General features: G+C 41.0%; 1 protein-coding gene across 3 annotated transcripts in view; it reads left to right on the top strand.

Annotated features, from left to right (window-relative positions):
* The window catches only part of dyrk2 (dual-specificity tyrosine-(Y)-phosphorylation regulated kinase 2), a 28,523-nt gene extending 13,581 nt beyond the window's left edge, over nt 1–14,942 (top strand). For 2 of the 3 annotated variants that reach the window (XM_005742324.2, XM_005742326.2), the window contains exons 2-7: nt 4,510–4,613; nt 9,732–10,074; nt 10,188–10,351; nt 10,896–11,285; nt 11,370–11,460; nt 12,069–14,942. In XM_005742324.2, coding sequence (XP_005742381.1) covers nt 4,510–4,613; nt 9,732–10,074; nt 10,188–10,351; nt 10,896–11,285; nt 11,370–11,460; nt 12,069–12,703 — 1,727 coding nt within the window. In that variant the 3' untranslated portion in view covers nt 12,704–14,942. Of the gene's footprint in view, nt 1–4,509; nt 4,614–4,922; nt 5,099–9,731; nt 10,075–10,187; nt 10,352–10,895; nt 11,286–11,369; nt 11,461–12,068 lie in introns of all 3 variants that reach the window. The other variant, XM_005742325.2, reaches the window with a different exon arrangement.
* Nucleotides 14,943–22,589: the final 7,647 nt, after the last annotated feature.

The raw sequence follows: 22,589 nt of genomic DNA, 5'->3' as shown, positions 1-22,589 counted from the left end.
TGTGAATGGGTGGATGACTGGATATGTAAAGCGCTTTGGGGTCCTTAGGGACTAGTAAAGCGCTATATAAATACAGGCCATTTGTTGTGTATTGGTTTGTTTATTTTTAATCTTAGGTGTAATAAAGTAGCAAATTTGATTTTTCCAGATGAATTCTCTCCACTTTAATGATTGAGTTGTATTCTTATGTTCTTTCCATGTTTCATACCACACCTTCTCAGTGATTTCTTCATCCAGCTCTTTCCCATTGTCCAGTTATATTTTAGATAGCAAGGAGCAGACGGCTGAGTTTATTAAACTCCACCGAAACAATCTGCAGTTGTCATTAAAATTTAATAAACCATCATCTTGTCTTTATTTTTAGTTAGCACAGACCTTAAACACTTAAAGCTGTAAACTAATGATAGTTATATAAGAGCAGATGCATGCTGGTGCAATAAGCTGTACGTTTTATGTCCAATAGGGATGCATGATCTGATTAGTCGACTAAGTGCAAAAATAATTGGTGACTAATCAACTATCAAAATAATAATTTGTGGCAGCCCTAGTTGACAAGATTATTAATCATTTAGAAATCAATATTCTCTGTATGGACAGCAATTTAAAAAAAAAAAAAAAAAGGAATGTGTAAAGCTGCGGTGTTAAGCGATGCGGATGAAAAATTTGTTTGCACCTAACTTTTGTGCTGGTGCACCTAAGAAAGGGGAAAAAAAAAAAAAAGAAAAAGTTGGGCGCAACTGTGGCAAAAAGTTAGTCTAGAGCCCTGATCTGACTACAGTGTTTCTGGCTAACTGATTAAAAGTTTTTTCCAATAAAATGTAATCAAATAGGCAAAAATGGCGGCTTTTTAAAATCCCAGTGTGACATAAAAGTTTTAGTTTTGGACTAACAAAAATTAGTCCACAGTCTCCGACTTCATCATGCAGTTGTTCGGCGTCCTGCGTCATGCCTTGTGGGCTTGCCGATGTGGTTTTGCCTCACCCTCCATGTCATCCTCATTAGCGGGATTAAGTTTGGATTAGAGGCGGAGAGCAGCAGTACAGTCCATCTGCCTGCTTCAACTTGCACCGACACAGAAAGTCACCGGACGGTGGCCTGCAAGGGTCCTCTTTGTTTATCCATTTATTGTTTCCATGACGAGCCAGCGGAAGATTCTGATTTTCATTTCCAGCTGTTCGGAAAATATTTTAATGATCTGGAGCTTTCTGATTCACCGATGATTGAATTATTACAGAAATAAGCTCACAGGCACGACTCAACATAATGGGTGGGTTAGCTTACTGATCAGCCATCTAAAACAGAGTTTGGGCTGTTTTTGTTGAAACCAACTTTACTTGTGAAATCTGATAAATGCTGATTTTACTTCAGAATGAGGCTTTAAAAATATTTTATCCTGAGAAAGTTGAGCCTCTACATGTGATATTTCCCAGGTAGCACATGGAAGTATCCTGTACCACGTCCATCTGTGCTGCAGGCATTTGTGTCTATAACCTCCTGAAACAATCTGAAGCTCACAGCGTAAAGTCCTGATTGGCTGTGTGGAGGCGAGAAGAGTCAGCCACTGAACTTCTCTTTGTTGCTTTATGTTTTCATTTGTTAGTTACGTTTCCCGTGAACGACCCAAAGTGGCAGAGAAGACATGAAAACTTTGACTGTTGTCAGACACCTTTTCCCTTTAAACTCCTTGGAGTCCTGTCACCGTTTTCGGGGGTTCAGGTCAGAGCTGTTTGAAATCTGCGTATTAACCCTGTGCAATCAGTATGTGGTAATGTTTGGCCTGCTCTTGTTTATATCACTGGTTCCCCTTTAAAAGTGATGTGAAAGTGACTGCTTTGCTCCCTCAGAGGCAGTTCTTAAGTTAACAGACTCTGCTGGTTGCTGAGTTTTGATTTCCTGCTTCTCCTTTTTCACGTCGTCACTCTGAGTCGGGCCGTGAACCATTGACAGCGGCAAAAGCTGATAAGTGTCTTGTTTAAAGTCCAACATGCTTTATCACCCAGCGGCTGTTTAAACTTTTGGCTCTTCAGTTAAGAAGACACTGTGACCTCTGACCCGTGCATCGTGTTGCTGTCGTCATGTTGCTATTAAAGAAGGTGAAGCTGCAGAGGGAGAGGCAGAGAGGTAGGCACTGTGTTGGAGATTACGAGGCTAAATTAAAACCTTCATCCTCCTTAGACTCTATAGGACTGACTCCAGAATGAACAGGATTGCTTTGGGTCAGTCCAGTCCAGAGCTATTTGAAGGCATTTAGCAGGACGGTCAATGAGCTGTTTACATGCGGACTGGTAGCTAAGCTTTCAGCCACTTCAAGCTTTCTTATGCTGTATTTACATGGTACTGTACAGACTGCAGTGTTTCCCACAGGTTTATTTTTGGCACATGTGTATGTTTGTGTATGTGTCAACACAAAGTTTTTACACATTCGTCACCTTTACATGTTTCAGGTACCAAATTAATCTTGGACAAAAATAACCCGGGTAAATAGAGATCGACAGACCACGTGACTTTCGCACGTTGCATTGTAAGTACGAGTGGCAGCAAAATTAAAACACTGCATCAAGCTAGCATTTCCAGCACCAGTAACCATTAATTCTGCGGTTTTAATCCCTACCTGCATTTTATTTGCTCTGAAAACAGTTATGTACAAAATGAAAGGAGAACACGGCAGGTCCGTACAAAGACAGACTTGACGAAAAGGCTATCTTCGCTCTGGAGTACTGGAAGAGAGAGGGGGCAGCGACAGTCGCTTTTCTTTCCAGTGAAAGGGATTTCTTGTACCACCGTGCATTTCGGGATTTACCCCGCAATCCAAGCCCTCCGTTGCCTCTTCGTGACTTCGGAAACATGACTTGAACAATTTTTCTTCCACGAAGGAATCCGATAAAAACCAATTGCTTTACCCGTTGGCTTCCAGTGGCTGTCATGCGACTGGCTATAGCAGTTAATAATACAACAGCTTCTTGCCATTTTTTGTGTCTGTTTATCTCTGTGTGACTGCTGTCTTGTAAAAGCCTGTGCCACTTGTACCCACAATCCTTTGCGGTTTTACCCTGGAAATGACGCCACATTTTCGATCGCTATACAAAATGCAGTTTTTAAATGATTATTTCATTCATTAAGAAAAAAAACATATCCAAAGCTAACTCATCTCATGTGAAAAAGTAATTACCCCCTCTAAGTCATAAATTAACTTTTATTGTCTGATTTCTGCCAGATCTGTTGAATTATTAAATTGCTTAAATAGAACCTGTATGATAAAGTGAAGTAGCCTAAAAGATCTCAAAAAGCAACAAATCATCCCAGGATCTAAAGAAATGAATGCGAAAGATCTGCTGGTCTGCTGCCGCAGCTCATCTGCTGCGAGTTTCAACGTGTTTTGCATTCAGAGATGCTCTTCTGTATACCTTGGTTGTAACGAGTGGTTATTTGAGTAAATACTGCTTTCCTGATTGAAGTTCAGCAGGTCATCTTGACCATGTCTGAGTGCTTTGAGGTGCTGCTGTGTGATTAGCTAATTGGATAACAATTAAATAAAAATAAATGTTAGAAGCAGTTTACTCGCAGCAATTCAACTGCAAAAACCAGAAGAACATCATCTTTGTTACCTTGTGGCAGCGTGAAAAGGGTTTTTGGTGCAGTGATTAGATGGTACAATACAAACAGGAAATGTACACAAGGTCAAAGACTACAGCATCACAGAAAAAAGCTGTGGAGTCAGATTTCTCTTGTTCCAGGAAATAAAAAAGAAGATTAAGAGTTAAGTTTATTCGTACAGCTCTTATCAAATGCAGATAACTTTCTTTAAAATTGAGAACTGGGGCATTAAGCTGTTTGAGTTTTATCAGTTTTATCAGCATGTCTAAGTAGGTAAAAATTGAAAATGATATACTAAGCTAATTCAGATTTAAAAATAAGTAAGTAAATGGTGATATTTTTATGACAGTTTTTTGCAAGAAAAGTTACAGATTAACTTGCAAAAACTGCATAAAAATCAGCAGATCTTCACATATGTGAAACTGCGTCTGTAGAATGTTTACAGATATTGTTTCAAGATATTTAGTTAATAACTGTAGCTCCTGTGCTGCTGGAATAACTGGAGGTTTTTCCATTCTTCCCATTCCTCCACCATGGTGTGAATTCAGCTCATTTTATCTTCGTAGACAGCACAGTGCTGAGTTGGTCTAAAACCTCTTAAAACCACAGTTTTAGTCTTCATTTTCGTGATACTGCCCAATAAAGGTTGTGTAACTCGTCAGGTTTCCCATCTATGACTTAAAAAAAAATCCATCTTGGCTTCCTCCTGAGGCTAAAACACTCAAATTAAGAAACTTTTTTTTCTTCAGCATTTTCTTTTCTTTTTCTTTTCTTTTCTTTTTTTTGTTTGTTTGTTTGTTGTCCAAGCAGGACTAGTTGAAACACAGGCATTGGTCTTTATGATGTAAAAGGCATTAAAACACACATGACAATAACAAAGCTGTCATATAATCATCTTTTCTCACTCTCTTTCAGGCAAAACGGGCGAGCCGGTCTACTCTCCCGGTCACAACGGCTCTCAGGCCACGTCGCCTGCCGCCCTGCCCCCACTTCGCAACAGTAACCACCATCATTTGACGGTATGGCTGCACACTGCTTTATCATTTATTATTTTCACTTCTTTGTCATTGTTGTGTTCAAAATAACACATGTGAAGAGCATAAAGCGGATATCATGCCTAAGTATCTGGACTTCTTCCTCTTGATCTCAGAATCTTTAAAACTTAGATGAACTTTGAGTAGTTTGCTCATTTAGGTTTAACCAAAATTCACAAACTGTGTAAATGTGCTTTGATGAAATTAGTGCTCAAACTGTGTTTTCTTTTACCAAAATACAAAATTTTTCTTCCAACTAGGCCAATTATGCTTTACCTACTTTTAATGTTTGAGGTGACAGTGTTGCTGCAGTTCTAGGAAGCCCTTATTATACAAAAGCTTTCAAAGAGCCGCCTGGTAAAACAAACGGAAGAAGAAAAAGACTATGAACCCTGCACGCAGCAGGCTGTCAGGGAGCGAGGGGAGAGAGCAAGCCATGCGCCGCCCTAATTGGCTTTATGTGAACGCAGGTGAGACTCTGTAGTCTATCAGCACAGAGGATGAACCACAGAGCAAGGGCAGGATAATAATGATGATAGAAAAAGTTGAAAAAAAGCTGCCTAACAAGGTTTTGAACAACGATGGTAGCATGCAGAAGTCATTCAGATCGCTCTATCAGAATCAGAAAGTCATTATTTATCCCCAAAGGGCAATTATTTTATATTTGTTTTTCTGCTCTTGGCTCTGTGTGATGTCACGAATAGGGAATGTCACTAATAAGGTCATTTGAGTACCTCAGACTAGTTTATATCCTCTTTTACTGTGTGGTTCTCCTTTTTTTTTTTTTCTTCCCTATTCTCTTTCCGCTCTCAACAAATCGGGGTTGATGGCTTCCCCTCCAACAGTGTCTTCCTGTTAATAGGGAGTTCTTCCTTTCCAGCATCACAGAGTGCTTGCTCACAGGCAGTCACCTGACCATTGGGGTTCTTTACCTTACAATACACATGAAAATTAAAATTGAGCAGTCTGCTGAGCTGAATAGAAGCTCCACTCTCCTCCTGCTGTTCAGATCTTCTGTTTGTGGGAGGCTGCCAATCAGGAGATTAAAGGAAGTGGATGAACTACACCAATGTAGGGGTGGGCGACATAAACGATATACGATAGAAACGATATAAATTTGGCTAACGATAGAGCGTTATAGTCAAAATCTCTATCGCGCATGTTGATGATGTCATCAAGCTGTGCCTGTTTTGGTCGAAAGCATCGCAGCGTGTCACCACCCGATCCGTACCAGAAACCCGATCGGTACCCCGCATGCGCGAAAGGTTTCTACTTCCGGTCGTAGCGTTTTACGATAGTTATGAGTCAGAGTATCTGTTAAGATGTTAAGAATAACAAGTATATCTTAAAATGTTTGCAATAATGAAGCATTTCAGTACAATGTAGACAAAAACGAAAAATAAAAAGAAAGTTACGGATCAGGACTCTCCGATCCTTACTGCGCATGTGTAAAGTCTGACCGTACAAATCGGGTCTACCCGATCCGTACCGCGCATGTGCAGATGTTTTCTTCTTCTTCTGTTCGTTTAATGGCAGTTTACTCCCCAGTGTACGAGGATACCGCCACCTGCTGACCGAGCGAATAAACCCTATTATAAACTGGATTATCGTCATTACAAACGTGTGTTAAATCTGATTTTGTGATAGTCGAGTGTGTTTATGCTTGTCTGTGAGGAGAGGATTGTTGGAATAGTGATGATGATGTGCGCTATCACTGTCAATTGTCAGTAAACACTTCATCTGGCTGATGAATCTACACGTGAGATATTACAAAGTCTGCATTATTAACTCTGTAATTAGGCGCCATTCTTCTTATTTTACGGCGCTGTTGCTCAATCGGGGGACACTCTCTGTTGAGGAGAAAAGCATGAATTTCTTTGTATACGGATTATCCATTGTTTAAATGTCCCGGGCAGTCGAAAAGGAGGCAGAGCTGTTGAGAAATGCTAGGAGCTAACTGGGCGATAACAGTATCATTCAAATATATTGAATGTCGCAATGTTGGCAAAGAGAGGAAGTGACGTAAGATTTGCGCATGCGGGGTACCGATCGGGTTTCCGGTACGGATCGGGTAGTGACACCGCGGCTAAAACCATTATCATCTGCAAATTATGGCGGGCGACAGTCATAGTAAAGAGATGAAGCACTTTTGAAATATGGGGAAAGCCAAAAACTGCGCTTCCTCCACTTCCGTAACATTGATTCATTAATGTTGAATTCTCTCGCAGCTGTTCTATTCCCGCGTTGTTGCAGTATATTAATAACTAACCTCGTATTGTGGATGAATAATCTCAGTTGTTCTCCTGACTGAAGTTTGGCCCGTGTATAGCATTCTGCTATGCGATTGCATTTGTCCCTGACCACCAGAATCTGTCACGTTAATTTTTATTGAGTCGGGGGGGAAAAGTTAGCGTTCATCCTCCAGCTTCACTGTGCTAATGTTATGCTAACATAGCTGTGTCGCTAGCAATCACGTAGCACAACATTATATACCAGGTAGTCCAACTTCAGTAACCCTGCAAACGCCACTGTTTAGTTTTCTGTCTTCATTTATGTCGGAAGTGGTAGCAGAGCTGTACGTTTTAATTAGTTTCAAAAATCTCTCAGTCAGAACATGGTATGAGATGTTTAGGTGGAAACTAGCGAGCTAACTTCCTGTTAACTTCTAACTCCGTTAAATTTAATAAATTCTGTTTTCATGGATGTAAAACTTAATTGTTACACCTGATAAAGCAGCAACGTTGATGATTTAATTAAAGATGAAAGAATTTAGACCGTTTTTAACTCTTAGTGTTCGTTTGGCTTTGGGACCTGAAGTGGACGGAGTTTTGGACGCAGATTGCTCTGCGAAGCTCCTCACTACGGCAGCCGTAATGCTCTGACAATCCATCAAGCAGTGCGGCTTACCAAAGTTGTACTAAAACATTTTTTAACAGATTTCTGCACGCCAAAATCAGTTCGAGATCAGTAAGCACAACCAGAATTCATACATAAGGCACACTCTCGATTTTTGAGGAAATTAAAGGATTTTAAGTGTGCCTTATAGTGTGGAAAACACGTTATACAGAAGAAAATAATATATCGTGATATATATCGTTACCGCACGTGCTTCAAATTATATCGCAATATGAATTTTAGGCCATATCGCCCAGCCCTACACCAATGCCTACTTTAAAATAAATACCGTAACTGTGAAGCTGTTACCAAGAAGAATGTGAATCTGATCCAGTTTAATTATAAACATTAAGTCTGCTAGTGTGCCTCAGGTACATGGTTTTATTCTGATAGTCATCAGCAGGTGAATAACAGAAAAAGTGATGAACAGATTAGCGGCAGATGTTCTGCTCAGACCTTTGTGGTCAGCAGCTTCGTGCAGGTCGTGATTTTTTTTGAGTTTGATTCAGATTCTGCAGCTCAGGTTTTTGTCCCGTTCATCTTGGCTCATCGTTGGGAGAAATAAGCTGGTGAAGTCATCTGTCGGTGTTGGCGTGTTAGCATACTGTTAGCGCCAAGAAGCAGCACTTCTGTGCACCAGCCTGCTGCAGCCACATGGCTAATAATAGCCTCCTGTGCCAGGATGCTTTAAACAGCTAAATGGTTTATAGGCTGGTGTGAAGAGCAGACACACGCACACGCAAGACTAATGCTATAAAAGAAATAATGCATCATTTATTTGCTCTGTTTATTTTATCGCCACTTTTGTACACGATAATGACGTTTCCTGTGGCACGTCAGTGGAATCTCTTACCAGACATTAACATTGATGCCCAGGACGGCAAATCGGAGGCTTCTTATCACTTGGAAAAAGTCACATGTTTAATCAAGGAGCAAATATTAATTGTCAGAAACTGATCTTCCAGCCTCAAGTAATTTACCTGCATTAGTGTGCCTTAAATACAGTGTGCCTTATGGTCTGAAAAATATGGTACACAAAAGAAAAAATAAATAAAATTAGAGCTCAGCATATAAAAACATTAAGAATTTTATTGCATTATATTAATGAGGGCAACCTAACGACAAGTGAACCCTGGAAGAAATAAAATCTTATATTGGGGCAAATTCTTTAATCACAGTTGACTGATAATTCTGTACCGGCAGTTTTTATTTCTCAGTAACGATTGAAATGAACAGAAATGTTGATTATTCTTCAAAATAACTGCCTGAATATGTACCTGGACACAATTCAAGATGGGTGTCCAGTGGCTAACCTTTCACCTGAAAGAACTCATTTCCCAGCCCTCTTATATAAAACCATTTAAAAACATGGAAATATTACACCTAGCTTTTTTATGTATGTTTAATAATAAAAATAAATAATCTGCAGATTAATGAATAATGGAAATCCTTGAAGGAAAGAAGCAACATTTGGCTGACTGAGTCGAGGTGTAGTCAGGTAAGGGAGGTGTTAGCAGAGCCACATGTCATCTTATATGTCACTGTAGCTGCTGAGACACACACAAACCTGTTTGTGTGAGTGTTTCATCTCCTGATTTTCATCCTCATGTTTGTGCCACCGTGTCCTCAGCTGCCGGGTCACAAGAACACACACTTACTGTGTTTTTGTGTTAAGCACCAGGTCTTTGAACCAAGCCGTTCTGCCGTGTGTGTGTGTGTGTGTGTGTGTGTGTGTGTGTGTGTGTGTGTGTGTGTGTGTGTGTGTGTGTAAGCACCTCTGTTATCTGAAAGGACCCAGGTGTGCTGGTCACCACAGCAACGGGGAGTGACTCAGTGAGCAGGAGACAAAGGGAGACAATGAGACGGAGACGGAGCCGCCTGTTAATCAGAGGGGGATAATTTCCCGGACACAGTTCATCTTTCCGGGAATAGTTTTTGTCTAATTCACTCATTTCTGGGTGTTAATTATCCACGTTTCTCTGAGAGCGCACGTCCAGGTCCATATTTGGATGACACGCATCAGAAAATGAATAATTAAAAGGAGAAAAATAAAGTCCCAGAATCTAAACTTAAACCAAAGACGACATAAGTGGTCATAAAGTGGCCACCTGCTAGTTACTGTTTTTAAATAAACCTCGGTTTCCTCGGCTCAACTTGCAGAGGACTCTCTCTTATTTTTAGCCAATATTTCCCTCTGTTTTCGGTCAGGGAGGCTCTAAAGTTGCGATGTCGGACGCCGTCCAGCTGTCATCGCAGTCGCAGGGCCATGTCACTCAGCTCTATGAGGAGAACACCAACAAACGCCCGGTGCTGACCTCCCAGCCCAATGGGCTGGCTCCAATCAGCTCGTCCCGACCTGGCTTGCCGCTGCCAGACCGGCAGACCTCGACGTCAGAGCCTGCCCACCACCACCGCCAGAGCAGCGCAGCCTCCAACAAGTCGACGGACAGCAAGCCGAAGGTCAACCCCATGACCCCGGAGCAGGCCATGAAGCAGTTCATGTCCAAAATTTCGTCATTCGAGCAACACGAGATGTTCAGCTATCCCGAGGGTGAGTGTCCCTAACCACTCCGCCTGCAGATGGTCGTTCTGATTGATTAGAGGTCGGGTGTATTGACAGGAGAGAACCACCAATAACTGATCAATCATCTGCTTCCTCCTCAGTGTATTTTGTTGGCCAGAATGCCAAGAAGAGGCAGGGGGTCCTCGGTGGAGCCAACAACGGGGGCTATGACGATGATCAGGGGTCTTACATCCATGTACCACATGACCACATCGCATATCGCTATGAAGTCTTGAAGGTCATCGGCAAGGGCAGCTTTGGACAGGTATGACTGCTGACCCCCCCTAATTTCCTGTTTTTAGTCTCTGAATTTTTTAGTCTTTTTTGTTTTTTCTTTAAGATTATTTTTGTTGACTTTTTATTAAATTTTGTTTGCGGTTATGTTTAGTTCCTGACTTTTTAAGAGTGGTGACAAGTTTTAGCGTCTTTGTGGTAATAATTTTTAACCTTAATGCCTGCAGAAGATTCCAGATGATGTTGTAGTTTGTAGCAAAGACAGTAGAGATGGTTATTACACAGCTTAGCAGCTGAGCTTTGTTTGCTTTATAAAGGAATGCCACAACAAAAGGAGCTTTTAGTTGTCAGGTTATGAGTCTTCATGTTTAATTTTAAGATGAATTTTTTAATAGAGAAATAACAGTTGTAGAATAGAACCAGGAAAACTATGAATATTAAAAATATCTTTGCATACTCCTCTATTCCGAGACTTTAGTTGGTGGGGTTTTTTTGGGGTTGTTTTTTTTTTTGACATCAAGAATATCTAATCTAAGATTAATGACGGCGTCATGCTCTTCCTTTTCCTCCTGCAGGTGGTGAAGGCCTTTGACCACAAGACTCAGACACATGTGGCTCTGAAAATGGTCCGCAACGAGAAGCGCTTCCACCGGCAGGCAGCGGAGGAGATCCGCATCCTGGAGCACCTGAAGAAGCAGGACAAGGATTCGAGCATGAACGTCATTCACATGCTGGAGAACTTCACCTTCCGAAACCACATCTGCATGACCTTCGAGCTCCTCAGCATGAACCTGTACGAGCTCATCAAGAAGAACAAGTTTCAGGGCTTCAGCCTCCCGCTGGTCAGGAAGTTTGCCCACTCCATCCTACAGTGTCTGGATGCACTGCACAAGAATCGCATCATCCACTGCGATCTCAAGCCCGAGAACATTTTACTGAAGCAGCAGGGACGCAGCGGCATCAAGGTCAGCTGCTGTAAACAAATCAGAGGAAAATCCCCTTTCTTCACTTCACAGACCCTTTCAAACTGCTTCTCTTTCTCTCCTCAGGTCATAGACTTTGGTTCCAGCTGTTATGAACATCAGAGGGTTTACACCTACATCCAGTCCAGGTTCTACAGAGCACCAGAGGTTATTCTGGGTAAGAAAAACACTGAGAAAACTGAGAGCAGCGTTTCCTTTCGCATATGGAAGACAAAATAAACTGGCACGTTATAAGTTACTCAATAAAGGAATAAAAGCCATTAAATAAAAAATAGTATTAAAAATATAGAAGAAGACTGAATTTAGGGAAACTGATTTAAACATTTTAAATAAATAGTAATAAAATATATATAAAATTACGTATTTAATTTTTTAAAAAAGGTTTTTAACCAAACTAGTCATCGCTTTTGAGCTCTGACAGCAGAGGGGTTTTTTTTTCACTTTTAAGATAATGTACAGAATAAAAGCTTGTTATTCTGACTTTAAATGAGAACCAACCAGCGACTTAAAAAACAAAAAAACAAAAAAAAACAACAACGAACGTTTCCCTTTAAAATTAATGTGCATCAAGTTATCTTTGCAATTTAATAATAGATATAGTTATTATTACTTGCATTCTGATGTTTCAGGAAACTCTTGAAAGCAGTTCATCGCAGGAAACGGTCTTTGGACTTCCTGAATGTGACTGCTTTACTTTTTGTTTGACCGACTAGCCAATAATGACACAGGCTGGATTTGATGGTGACCCTCTTTCTTCTCTTCCAGGCTCCAGGTATGGGATGCCCATCGACATGTGGTCTCTGGGCTGTATCCTTGCCGAACTGCTCACTGGTTACCCCCTGCTGCCGGGCGAAGATGAAGCTGACCAGCTTGCCTGCATCATCGAACTCCTGGGAATGCCCACTCAGAAGCTCCTTGACGGCTCCAAGAGAGCGAAAAACTTTGTGTCATCAAAAGGCTACCCACGGTACTGCACCGTGACCACGCTACCCGATGGCACCACAGTGCTGAACAGCGGGCGCTCGCGGCGGGGAAAAATGCGCGGCCCCCCGGGCAGTAAGGACTGGAGCACGGCGCTGAAGGGCTGCGATGACGTGCACTTCATCGACTTCCTCAAACAGTGTCTAGAGTGGGACCCGGCACTCAGGATCACGCCCAGTCATGCGCTTCGGCACCCGTGGCTGAGGAGGCGGCTTCCAAAGCCTCCGTCAGGAACCACGGCTGGAGAAAAGACCTCATCGTCCAAACGTGGCACGACCACTACTGATGGCGCCATCACCTCCATCTCAAAGCTCACCACCACGTCATCCTCCTCAAAAACCAGGACTAACTTAGCAGCTATCACGGACGCCAACGGAAACATCCAGCCGAGGACAGTGCTGCCCAAACTGGTCAGCTGAGAGTGAATGCACCCCACTCGCTGCAGGGAGGATGGCAAACCAGCCGAATAAAATGGTTTCGTCCAGTTTGACAAACGTCTGGTTTTTCAGCGTTGTTGGGGTGCATTCAGAATAAACACGGCATGGAAATGTGCGGATTGGCTACTCCGCCGCACAAAACCCAGTTAGATGAACTTGCTTGCGTTCAGGAATGCCTCAAATCCTCAGTTTTACATTTTGAGCAGTGAGACACGAAGTAACCGCACATTGTTTGGACCCGACTGCAGCGCCACTCAGACAATCAGAACTCACTATACCGCTCTGTAGCTCCAAACTCACAAACACATCAACAACATGGTGCTGACGGGGGAACAAGGCTGTTTTTAAAGCGTTTTTAGTACAGAATCTTTTTAGCTGGTTTGCTTAATCAATTTAACAGCTTCAGTCTTACAAGGTTATATCCAAACACAGTGTAGGGCCTTATGAAGGAGGTTTATGAGGTTAACTGACAGTTAAGTTTGATATATCCTTTTAATTCTAAAGGTATAGTTGTGCAGTGATTAGCTTTCTAGTCTTTGTTTTATGTCAGAGTGGGAAAAAAAGTTTGTTGGGTTTTAGTTAGGGGTAGATTGGTGGTGTTTGTTAAAAGCCCAGCAGAACCCACTCCCTGCTAGGTAGCTAACTTTGTTAGTTAGCTTTTGTTTTACAGTGTAGCTAGCCTTTTTTTTACCGTGCTAGCATAGTGCCTGTCAGCTGGCTAACTCCTAGCTGGCACTGTTTGTTGTTGGACAGCTACATGTTTCTTAGCTGTCCCTTTGCTAGCTATTTACCTTTTGACTGGCTAGCAGTTAGCTTAACAAATTTTAAATCTGTCAGCTAGCTATAGCTGGCTCCACGTTTGCCTTTTTTGGCAGTCTGGCGGCTAGCCTTAGCCGGTTTTTAGCCATAGCTCGTTAGCTCTTCACTGCCCAGCCTTACGAAGCACAGACAGAATGAAAAAGATTTTTAATATCTACACTTAGTTTTTTGATGGGGATAAAATAATGCCTGAAAAGAAGAATGTTTGAAGTAAACAAGCACCAGTTTTTTCCTTTTGTAATGAATCAAAACTGAGCACTGAGGGCACAAAATGGGGTTTGAGGGAGAGGAGCTGGTTTAATAGTAACATTATAAACCTCACAGCAAAGAGCATGGATTAAAAAAAAATACATTTAATGTTGTAAACCAAAGGGGACAGTGAAGAATTTTCTTAAATAGCCATTTTAAATAGTATTTAATAATAATTTGTCATTGTATAGAGAAAATAAAAGATGATTGTTGACCGTTACGCGGTAGACGTATCACCTAAGCCCAGAAAAAAAAGTTTATCTAAAATTAACTTGTACACAAATCCTCATGTGCAACAAAATGAGTGTAAGCAACTTTGATTTTCAAAGTACCATAGGTTTACTAAGCTCCTCCATTTGGTTTTTCTCAAAGTATGGCGAGGTTGTTTTAAACCACAGCCTTTAGAGCCATTTGGAGCATGATATGTAGTGAATACCCTTTTAAAAAGTAACAAAGAATAGTTAAGGAGCATCTACGTCAGAATGGATCGAGCAATAACATCTAAAGTTCAGCCTTTTCTTTTTTTTTTTTTCTTCTTTTTTTTTTTTAAACTTGCGGCAGTCAGTGAGCGATTAAAGGTGAATACCAATGGGACCTAAGCATAGTGAGCCACTGCATCTGGCCCTGAATGACGCAGTAAAATTACAGATTAATTTAATGATTATTGATTATATAGATCCAAAAAGAAGTACATTTGCTGATACACGGATCAGAGTTAATTATTGAAAAATTTATAATGGGACGGGAGATGATTTTTTATTTATTTGCGACACGTTAATATTTATTAATCTAATCTATGTATTACGTGCAGTTTATACTGTATACTTGAATGTGTGTGAGCTGGATGTATGTACTTGTGCGTGTATGCGCGTGCGCAGTATAAAGGGTCTTTTTGTTTGTTTGGGTTTTTTCTAAAGCTTGTTCCCTCAACCCTGCATACTTTTACACACACACACACACACACACACACACACACACACAGCTGCATCTGAACGCACTCTAAAACTTAGGAAGATGACGACTAGGAGAAAAGCTGGCCCACAGTTGGCTGTGTGCACCATCAGCCTGGTGATGTAATGTAGCACGCAGGAAGTGGACGATGATGCTCAGAAGGAACTCTTGTTTAAAAACAAACAAACAAAAAAAAAAAAAACAGACACTACCTGCTCCACCCATCTCAGGGGAAGCTTTGTCCCCCTTCTGGAGGAGGAAGAGGAGGATAAAGGGGGGGATCCTCTCTGATGTTGTTTTTTTTTTTTTTCTGAGGACTTGATTGGTTGAGTTTTATCTTATTTTTTTAATTCAGTGAGATGAAGTGCAGAGAGTCATAACTGTGTGCCTTCAGTATCTCATTGCCATGTCTCTCTCACACACACACACACACACACACACACACACACACATTCTTAAAGAGGTGATGTCATAGCATCAATAACAAAAATGAACAACAAAACCTCCCAGGAAGTCCGTCAGTATCCTTTGGTGCCACTCACACCAGCATGGTGAGATTTAATGGCTTAGAGTCTGGATGCTGATCAGTTCCTGGTTTGTTTCAGTAAAGCCCAAAGATACCTTGTGAACCCGTGTGACCTTTGACCTCTAAACCCCAGCTTGTCTTCACTGATCTGATACAATGGTTTTGTGGTCAGTGGAGACTCAAACACATGTTTAGCACAGTTTACAGAGCAAACAATAGTGCAGCAGAAAGCTCAAACAGTGGACACAAACACCAAAACGCCCACATTTGACCCTGTGGAGGTGTTCTTGTGAAAAATCACAAGAACACCTCAAGGTTTTACTCTTGATTCCTAATACTTTTGACTGTAAGCAAGTCAGATTTAAAGCTTTCTGTATAGTCACTCTGAGTCCTGACCCACTATAAATGGCAAACTTCCTGCCATAGGTAAGACCATATGGGGCCCGGAGTTGTGAATGAATCAAAAAACGATGTAGTAATACTAAATTAGTGCCACCATATTTCAGTACCTGTATCCACCTGTGAATGGTTTCCCTGTTATTGCTATCTGCTGCATTACAGAACATGCCAACTTACCAGCCAAAGTAGCTTTAAGCTAACCTGTACCGACATCCATAGGTGTGTGTGTGTGTGTGTGTGTGATAAGATGATTTTTGGGGTGGGCAGGGGATGTATAACATGGCTGCACAATGTATAGACACATATCAGCCCACTGTCGCCATCTGTCACTGTGGTACAGACCAGTGACACCTGCTGACAAGAGGGCTAAGCTAACACTAGCCGTTCGACTGCTAGCGCCCAGCCGCTAGCTGCTGCACTGACGTTTGTTTTCTTTGCAGTGATGCTAACACTAGCCTATTGCTAAATAAATGCTAGTAGCACATTTTTACCTGCTAGTGTTGAGCTCTGCACAGAGGGTGCTCGTGCAAGCTGTTAGCATTAGCATTAATGTGGTTTTAAAGGTTTGTTGTTTTTTTTTTAAATTTAAATATTCGTACCTCAGATCGCTCAGTTATTATTATTATAACCGCTGTCACTAACACCCAGGGCATTTGGTTGATTCTACCAAAGTGCATTCCTTTACAAAGCTAGCTCAGAGCTAGCTGCTCAGATAGACACGCAGGTAGGTAGGCAGGAAGTATGAAAGAACGCAAAGGGGAAGTGGACAGAAAGGCGATTGAGTGAGAAGCAGCTGTTGTTATTGAGATCAAAAGAGCATGAATTGCTTTGTTTTGTTTTTCTAAATATTGTCACTGGCTGCAGTCACGCTCATGATGTTTGATTTAAATAACCTCCGGTAGCAACCAGTTGGGTTTTTTGTTTGTTTGTTTTTATTTTGGAGGGGACAGCAACTATAGCCTGGCTATCTTGCTAGCTCAATGCTACACTAGCCAGTTAATGTACAATCCCATTAGCCATTTAGGTTCTCTTCGGGAGTCTTTGCAGCCAGAGGTTAGCGGCTGATAGCTTGAAGCTGCGCTGTATTTCTGTGATATTTGCCAGCTGGTTTTTATTGTGGATCTTATCTGTAAATAATGTGCAAAGTGTTTGAATAATAGTTGTTTTTTTGGGGTGGGGGGGGGTTAAATGCGCTGATGTGCCACGCCGCAGCCAGTTTTACAACGTACTGTATCTACTGTACAGAACACAGAAGTTGACTTTTCTAGTGAGCCTTTGTTAAATTTTATTGTGGTGCAAGAAAAGGATTATTATTAATAAAACAGTTTTATTGTTCGTCTTTAGGTTTCTGTCTTTTTGTGAGTCGGAGTGTAATGAATGGGATCTTTCTGCCCACTTTTAAATTGCAAACAAAAAGTGGAAAAAAGGCACAAAACATGAGAACACCAAGAGTTATTTAGAAGTTAAACTAAAAGGTAGTACAACCCCACAAGGTGCACAAGCACACTGAGACTTTGTCTGACAACCCCGGTGCCTCTGTAGAGTGGAAACTCCGGAGTAACAAAAAACAGCTGAAAGTAATAAAGGAAAATGAGGTAAGAAATGGAAACTAGAAACAAAGCACGTAAGAATCAAATTTGAGTTGCCAATGCAGGAAAAGTCTTGGATTGGCCTCCCCAGAACCTGGACCTCAACATTACTGGACCAATGTGGGATCATCGTGTCAGAAAATAGTACAAAAGGCAGAAATGTGCAAAGAAGAGGATTGAATGTCTTTCTAGAAGGCTGGACAACGCAAGACATCTGCCTAAGAGTCCATATTGTGTTAAAGAATGAATGGTCCTAATAAATCCATTTCAAGCTAGTTAGAATTATACAAACTTTTTATTCCAGTCTGGAAACAGAGAACAATTCAGCTTGGAGTTTGAGTGTTTCTCCTCTTCTTCCATCTCAGATAGAAATCCATCAGACACTTAATGACTTGCAGGAGTCTGTGGAGGAAGCTGAGCGATTAGAAGGGGGTTGCCATGACAACACAGTCTCCAAAGTATTAATGAATGCAGAGTTTTCAAGGAGGACGTAACATCTCATGCGACAAGGAGCCAGGAAACGGTGAGGCACGCTGTCATGGCAACCAGCTCGGCGTTATTAGCGCTGTTTAGATTAGCGCCGACAACACAAAGTGTTAGAATACAGAACACACAGGATGTAAAGGTGTCACAGGTGTAAAAAATAGTCTTTATTTACATTTAAATTTACTTATGAGAGCCATGTGTGAAGGACAGATGCCAAGAAGCAGCAAGTTAAGAGAAGATTTACCCCTCTTCTTCATAATATCAGCCATCAGATCCTCTGTGCTGTGGCCTTGTAGAGACTGAACAGAATTATTTTTAGAGCCTGTAGTTACTGGAGGTCCTTCACACAAAATAATAGTTTTCATCCAAAATGCACCTGATATTAATAATTAATTGAATTCTCAAGTATACAAATGATCAGACAGCTCAAAAATGACCATTATTGTTGCCTAAAACCAGCACGGTACTTCTCATGTTTTACTCTGTTGGACCAAAATATCTTAATTACCTCCATAAAAACCCGTCAAACCTCCAAATTCACATTAAACAAGAGGACCTATGATAACTAATCAACATTAACCATTTACGGGCTGTTTGTTTGTTTGTTTTGTCTGGGGGAAAAAATGAAACCAACATGCTTCTTCAAGTTCTTTAGTTCCTAAAATAGTAGAACCTTTGGCTGTATTGGTTTATTGCACAATTAAGATTTTGACTGGATGCCGATCGCAGCGGCCATCTGTAATTTGTATGGAAGAAAATTTACTTTTCAAAGTAAAATGTGATCCTCAGCATTACTTTAAATGTTATCAATTCCAGTTTCACTCCTGCTCAGTGAATAGTTTCTGAGTACTTTCAGATTAGTCGACTAAAGCAGCGGTCCCCAACCTTTTTTGCGCCACGGACCGGTTTATGCCCGACAATATTTTCACGGACTGGCCTTTAAGGTGTTGCAGATAAATACAACAAAATAAAACTAGTAGCGGTACCGAAAAAAAGATTTATTCATAACACACGTGAAAAGACCCAGGAAAACAGAGTTAACGATAAAAACCCTGAAAACCATACATTTCACACCTGAGCCTCAACTCTCGCGGCCCGAGGCCGGGGGGTTGGGGACCACTGGACTAAAGCAATCAAAAGTATTTTCTTCTCTAGCAATAAGTGGTTGCCAGATGGTTGCAGACTGGACTCTTGGAGTCTTAACTCCACACGGTTTCATGTCCAAAATAGTGGAAAAAAATTATTGATGTGTGGTAAGTAGTCACATGACTGCAAAACCTCAATAATGATATGCTATCTGGTAGCTAGCAACACAGCTTAGAGTAATATAAACACATTAGCTTAAGGACAATAGAGGGTGACTGTTTTTAATGCTTCTCTTTGGAAAGCAAATGTGTTTGGCACAACAAACTATTCAGAACATGCTTCTGCTTGCTACAACTGCCTGACAGGACAGGTGTTTAACAAAAAAAAGTTCATAATGAAAGTAATGGTAGTCCTTGGTGGGCGGAGACAAACACCATCATGTGATGACAAAGTCTGAGATGATCTATCCACAACACCAGGCGAGTCATTAATCGGTTGCTGCACTGTTTGGATTTTTTCCTATGAAAGAGTCGTGATCGAAATCTTAGCGATTCCTTTGTTTCTTTTTGTAATATTGGGTCTCAAGAACTCTTTAGACTCAGTTTTTAAAACCTTAAAGGCATTCTTGGTATGAACAGAGCTGTAACTTTCCAGTAACAATCAATGGGCGTGTCCAACAAGGTGTAAAGATTGGACATTTTTCCCATTGTTGCCTCCCTCGTGACTCACAGAATCCTGGGCATGTTCACTGAAAGCACAGCTGTTCCTGCCCTCTGGTAGCTGGAGGCTTTTTTGGGGATTTTTACACCACACAGATTATTGATGTCGAAATGCTTCCAGAAAAGATGCATTTAGACTCTGTAACCTGCTGCTGGGTGTGGGACACACAAGACACGTTTCCACAGAACGAGGAAATATGCAGCACAAACAGAAACTGTCTTTGTTAGGCTGTAATTTAACAAAGGGCACAAAATGTCTTGAGTGTGAAGTATTTCTTTACACCAAGTAACAGTATGTGTTGGTTTTTGGTTGTTACAGGTTTTCTTGTTAAGAACTTTCTAATCTGAAACAAGCTGCCAGACAGTAGCAGTACAGAGTAGTTGGCAAGTTAATACTGACTGATGGATGCTTGAAGTCTAACAAAAGCTTAGTTATACCCAGTGAGCTATGCAAAGGAAATGGCTATGGAGCCAATCCTTTTAACCAGCTGTGCACATAATGTCCACAAACGATCAGAAGAAACACACAATGAAGTTCAAAAATGTCCACTAATAGACAGAGCCTCTTTTCAACTCATCTCCCCAGAGTCATGTTCTCAGTCTTTACAGTTGGCTGTTCCACAAGTTCCCAATGAAATCAGAGGTTGGTTTCACCCATTACTCCAGTTGCTCATTAGGCGTTTCCTTAGCCAGCCTCCCAATAGGTGCCCACATATGACCCAATGGCTTTATCTCATCTTCAGCTGTCTTTCTCTGTCTGCTTTGGTCTTTCTAGTCTTTGTTTGCCCACCTCTCTAATGGCATCCTTGTTCATTCTGAGGACGTGGCTGGTTCGTCTCCAGGTCTTTCACAGTACACCCATGTAGACTCTTTAAAAGTTAAGTTTGAGTTAATCACCATGTTCCCAGAAAGCATGTTTGTCCCTATAATGATATTAAACACACACACACACACACACACAGGTTGTCACATCTGCGCCCATGCATACACATTTCCTATTTTCGACACTTCTTCTTTCTCGCCTGTCATTAACAAGATAATTAGTTTGCCATGGTAACGAAGTACAACCATGTGATTGGAGCAGCTGTGCTCTGTTTAAGGCTGCAGGGGGAGATTAGCAGGAAGGACATGGCTGCTAATTATAGCAGCTGAAGCAACAGGCTAACATGCTAATGGCTCAAAGAAGTCCTGCAGGAGCAGCTGCTGCCTGGCTCAAGGGCAGGTGTTCAGAGAAGCCATAATGCAAGTGGAAGTCAACCAGAAATCAAAATTTTGTGGAAGTTTTGATGCTTGGTTTTCTCTTCATTTACTTTGAAATGGACTCAAATCAAGGTCTACTCTGGATGTTTGAGTGGTTTCCTCATATTTCAAAACTTAACGTGCATTCTGGATAAACTTAAAACAGTTATATCACCACCTGGGAGGGGTTGCTGCTCAAAACAAACTAAAGCATGTGAAAGGTTGACTTTTCACTGACTGACAGCAGGCTGATAACTTAAATCTCATTTTTCTTATTGACTGAGCACCATTTTCTTTAGTGTTCAGAATAAAAATCAATCAAACAACTCCAGGTTTCTTTTCACCACTGTAGACCAAGGAGAAAAGGTCTTAGGATGGGCATGGTCAGCAACAATACTCAGATAGGTTGTAGCATTTTAAATGATGCTCATGTAACCCTGGTAAGATTTACAGCATTCAGAAGTACAGGGTTCTTTGAATGCATCGTAGTTCTTGTCTGATCGTTAAATTTCCGGGCTTGCCCTGAAGGCATCACCTGCAGCTCGGTGTACGCAGTGTTGCCAACTTAGCGACTTTGTCGCTATATTTAGCAAGTTTTCAGACCCCTTAGCGACTTTGTTTTTTTTTTTCTGAAAAAAGTCGCTAAAAAAAGACGTGAAAGTGCGTATCGCTTTTACTCTCAACAAGTAGCGGGTGCTGTAACGCAGTCAGTTCTTCTTTTACTCTTTTACTCTTATGCTGTTTTGTGCATCACAAGGTTTAAAACTACTTATAAACACACACACACAAAGTAACTCCACCAGAGTGCCTATTTCGGGTCACTTTTACCAGTCCAAGCCCGGGTAAAGGAGCATGGTTGGAATTGTGACATTAAAAAACCAATAATTGCTAAAAGAAATTAAATTTGTAGTTCTAAATAAACTCTAAATGCATTTAGGACGTTTTTACTCACTTTATGTCTCTTCCACGATGTTATTTCTCTCTCCAACAACATAGGTTACAATTGGATTAACATGACCAATTATGCAAATTAGGCGATGACGTCATTTAGCGACTTCTAGCGACTTTTAGGACAACCACACAGCAAATTCAAAAGTGTTAAATGTTTTGGTGTTAATAGTCTTCTTGCAAAAGTAGAGTTAATTTTACTCTAAGCAGAGTCACATTCTTTTAATGTAACTCTGAGGTGTAAAATGATAGTAGTTAAAATCGAGTGTTAAAAATGAGTGTTTCTCTGTCAAATCTGGAGGTGTAACAATGGAAACATTAACTCTTGACCTCTTAACTCTGAACTCCTAGAGGGGCTATGACACCAATAGAGTAAATTCACAGACTCCGCCCCCAGCACCGCTCCAATCGAAGCTGAAGTGAAGCCGTTTCAGAACATTTTGCTTTACATATTTGAGTTGTTTGCCATGCTTGGTAAGTCATTTTTTCAAAGATTGTTTCAATTATTATTATGAGCTTTTACTTCTGTGGCTCTTTGGAGTTGAGACAAAGCTGTGTGAAAGGCATTAGCCATGTTGCTCACTGATAGCATAATATTCTGTTTTAGTTAGCTGAAAGGTATTGTTTGCGGGCAAATACCACAGCCTTGAAAAAAAGCTTGCATGTGAATTTTCAGTCAAACTTTTGGTCAAATACACCTAAAACAATGTCTAGAATATGAAATGTTGGTATAATGGTGCTACTTGAAGCCTGAAAACGATCGTCCATAAAAAAAACTAAAAAAAAAACCCAAAAACGAGCAAACAGCAGTAGCAGATGTTCTGACTGGATTCTACGTTAGCATAGATCCCTCCAGA

This window comes from Pundamilia nyererei, unplaced genomic scaffold, assembly GCF_000239375.1.
Source record: "Pundamilia nyererei isolate P.nyererei 1_Seehausen unplaced genomic scaffold, PunNye1.0 scaffold00119, whole genome shotgun sequence".
NCBI lineage: Eukaryota > Metazoa > Chordata > Actinopteri > Cichliformes > Cichlidae > Pundamilia > Pundamilia nyererei.
The sequence above is the reverse complement of the archived record's forward strand: the minus strand, read 5'-3'. Positions and strand labels throughout refer to the sequence as shown.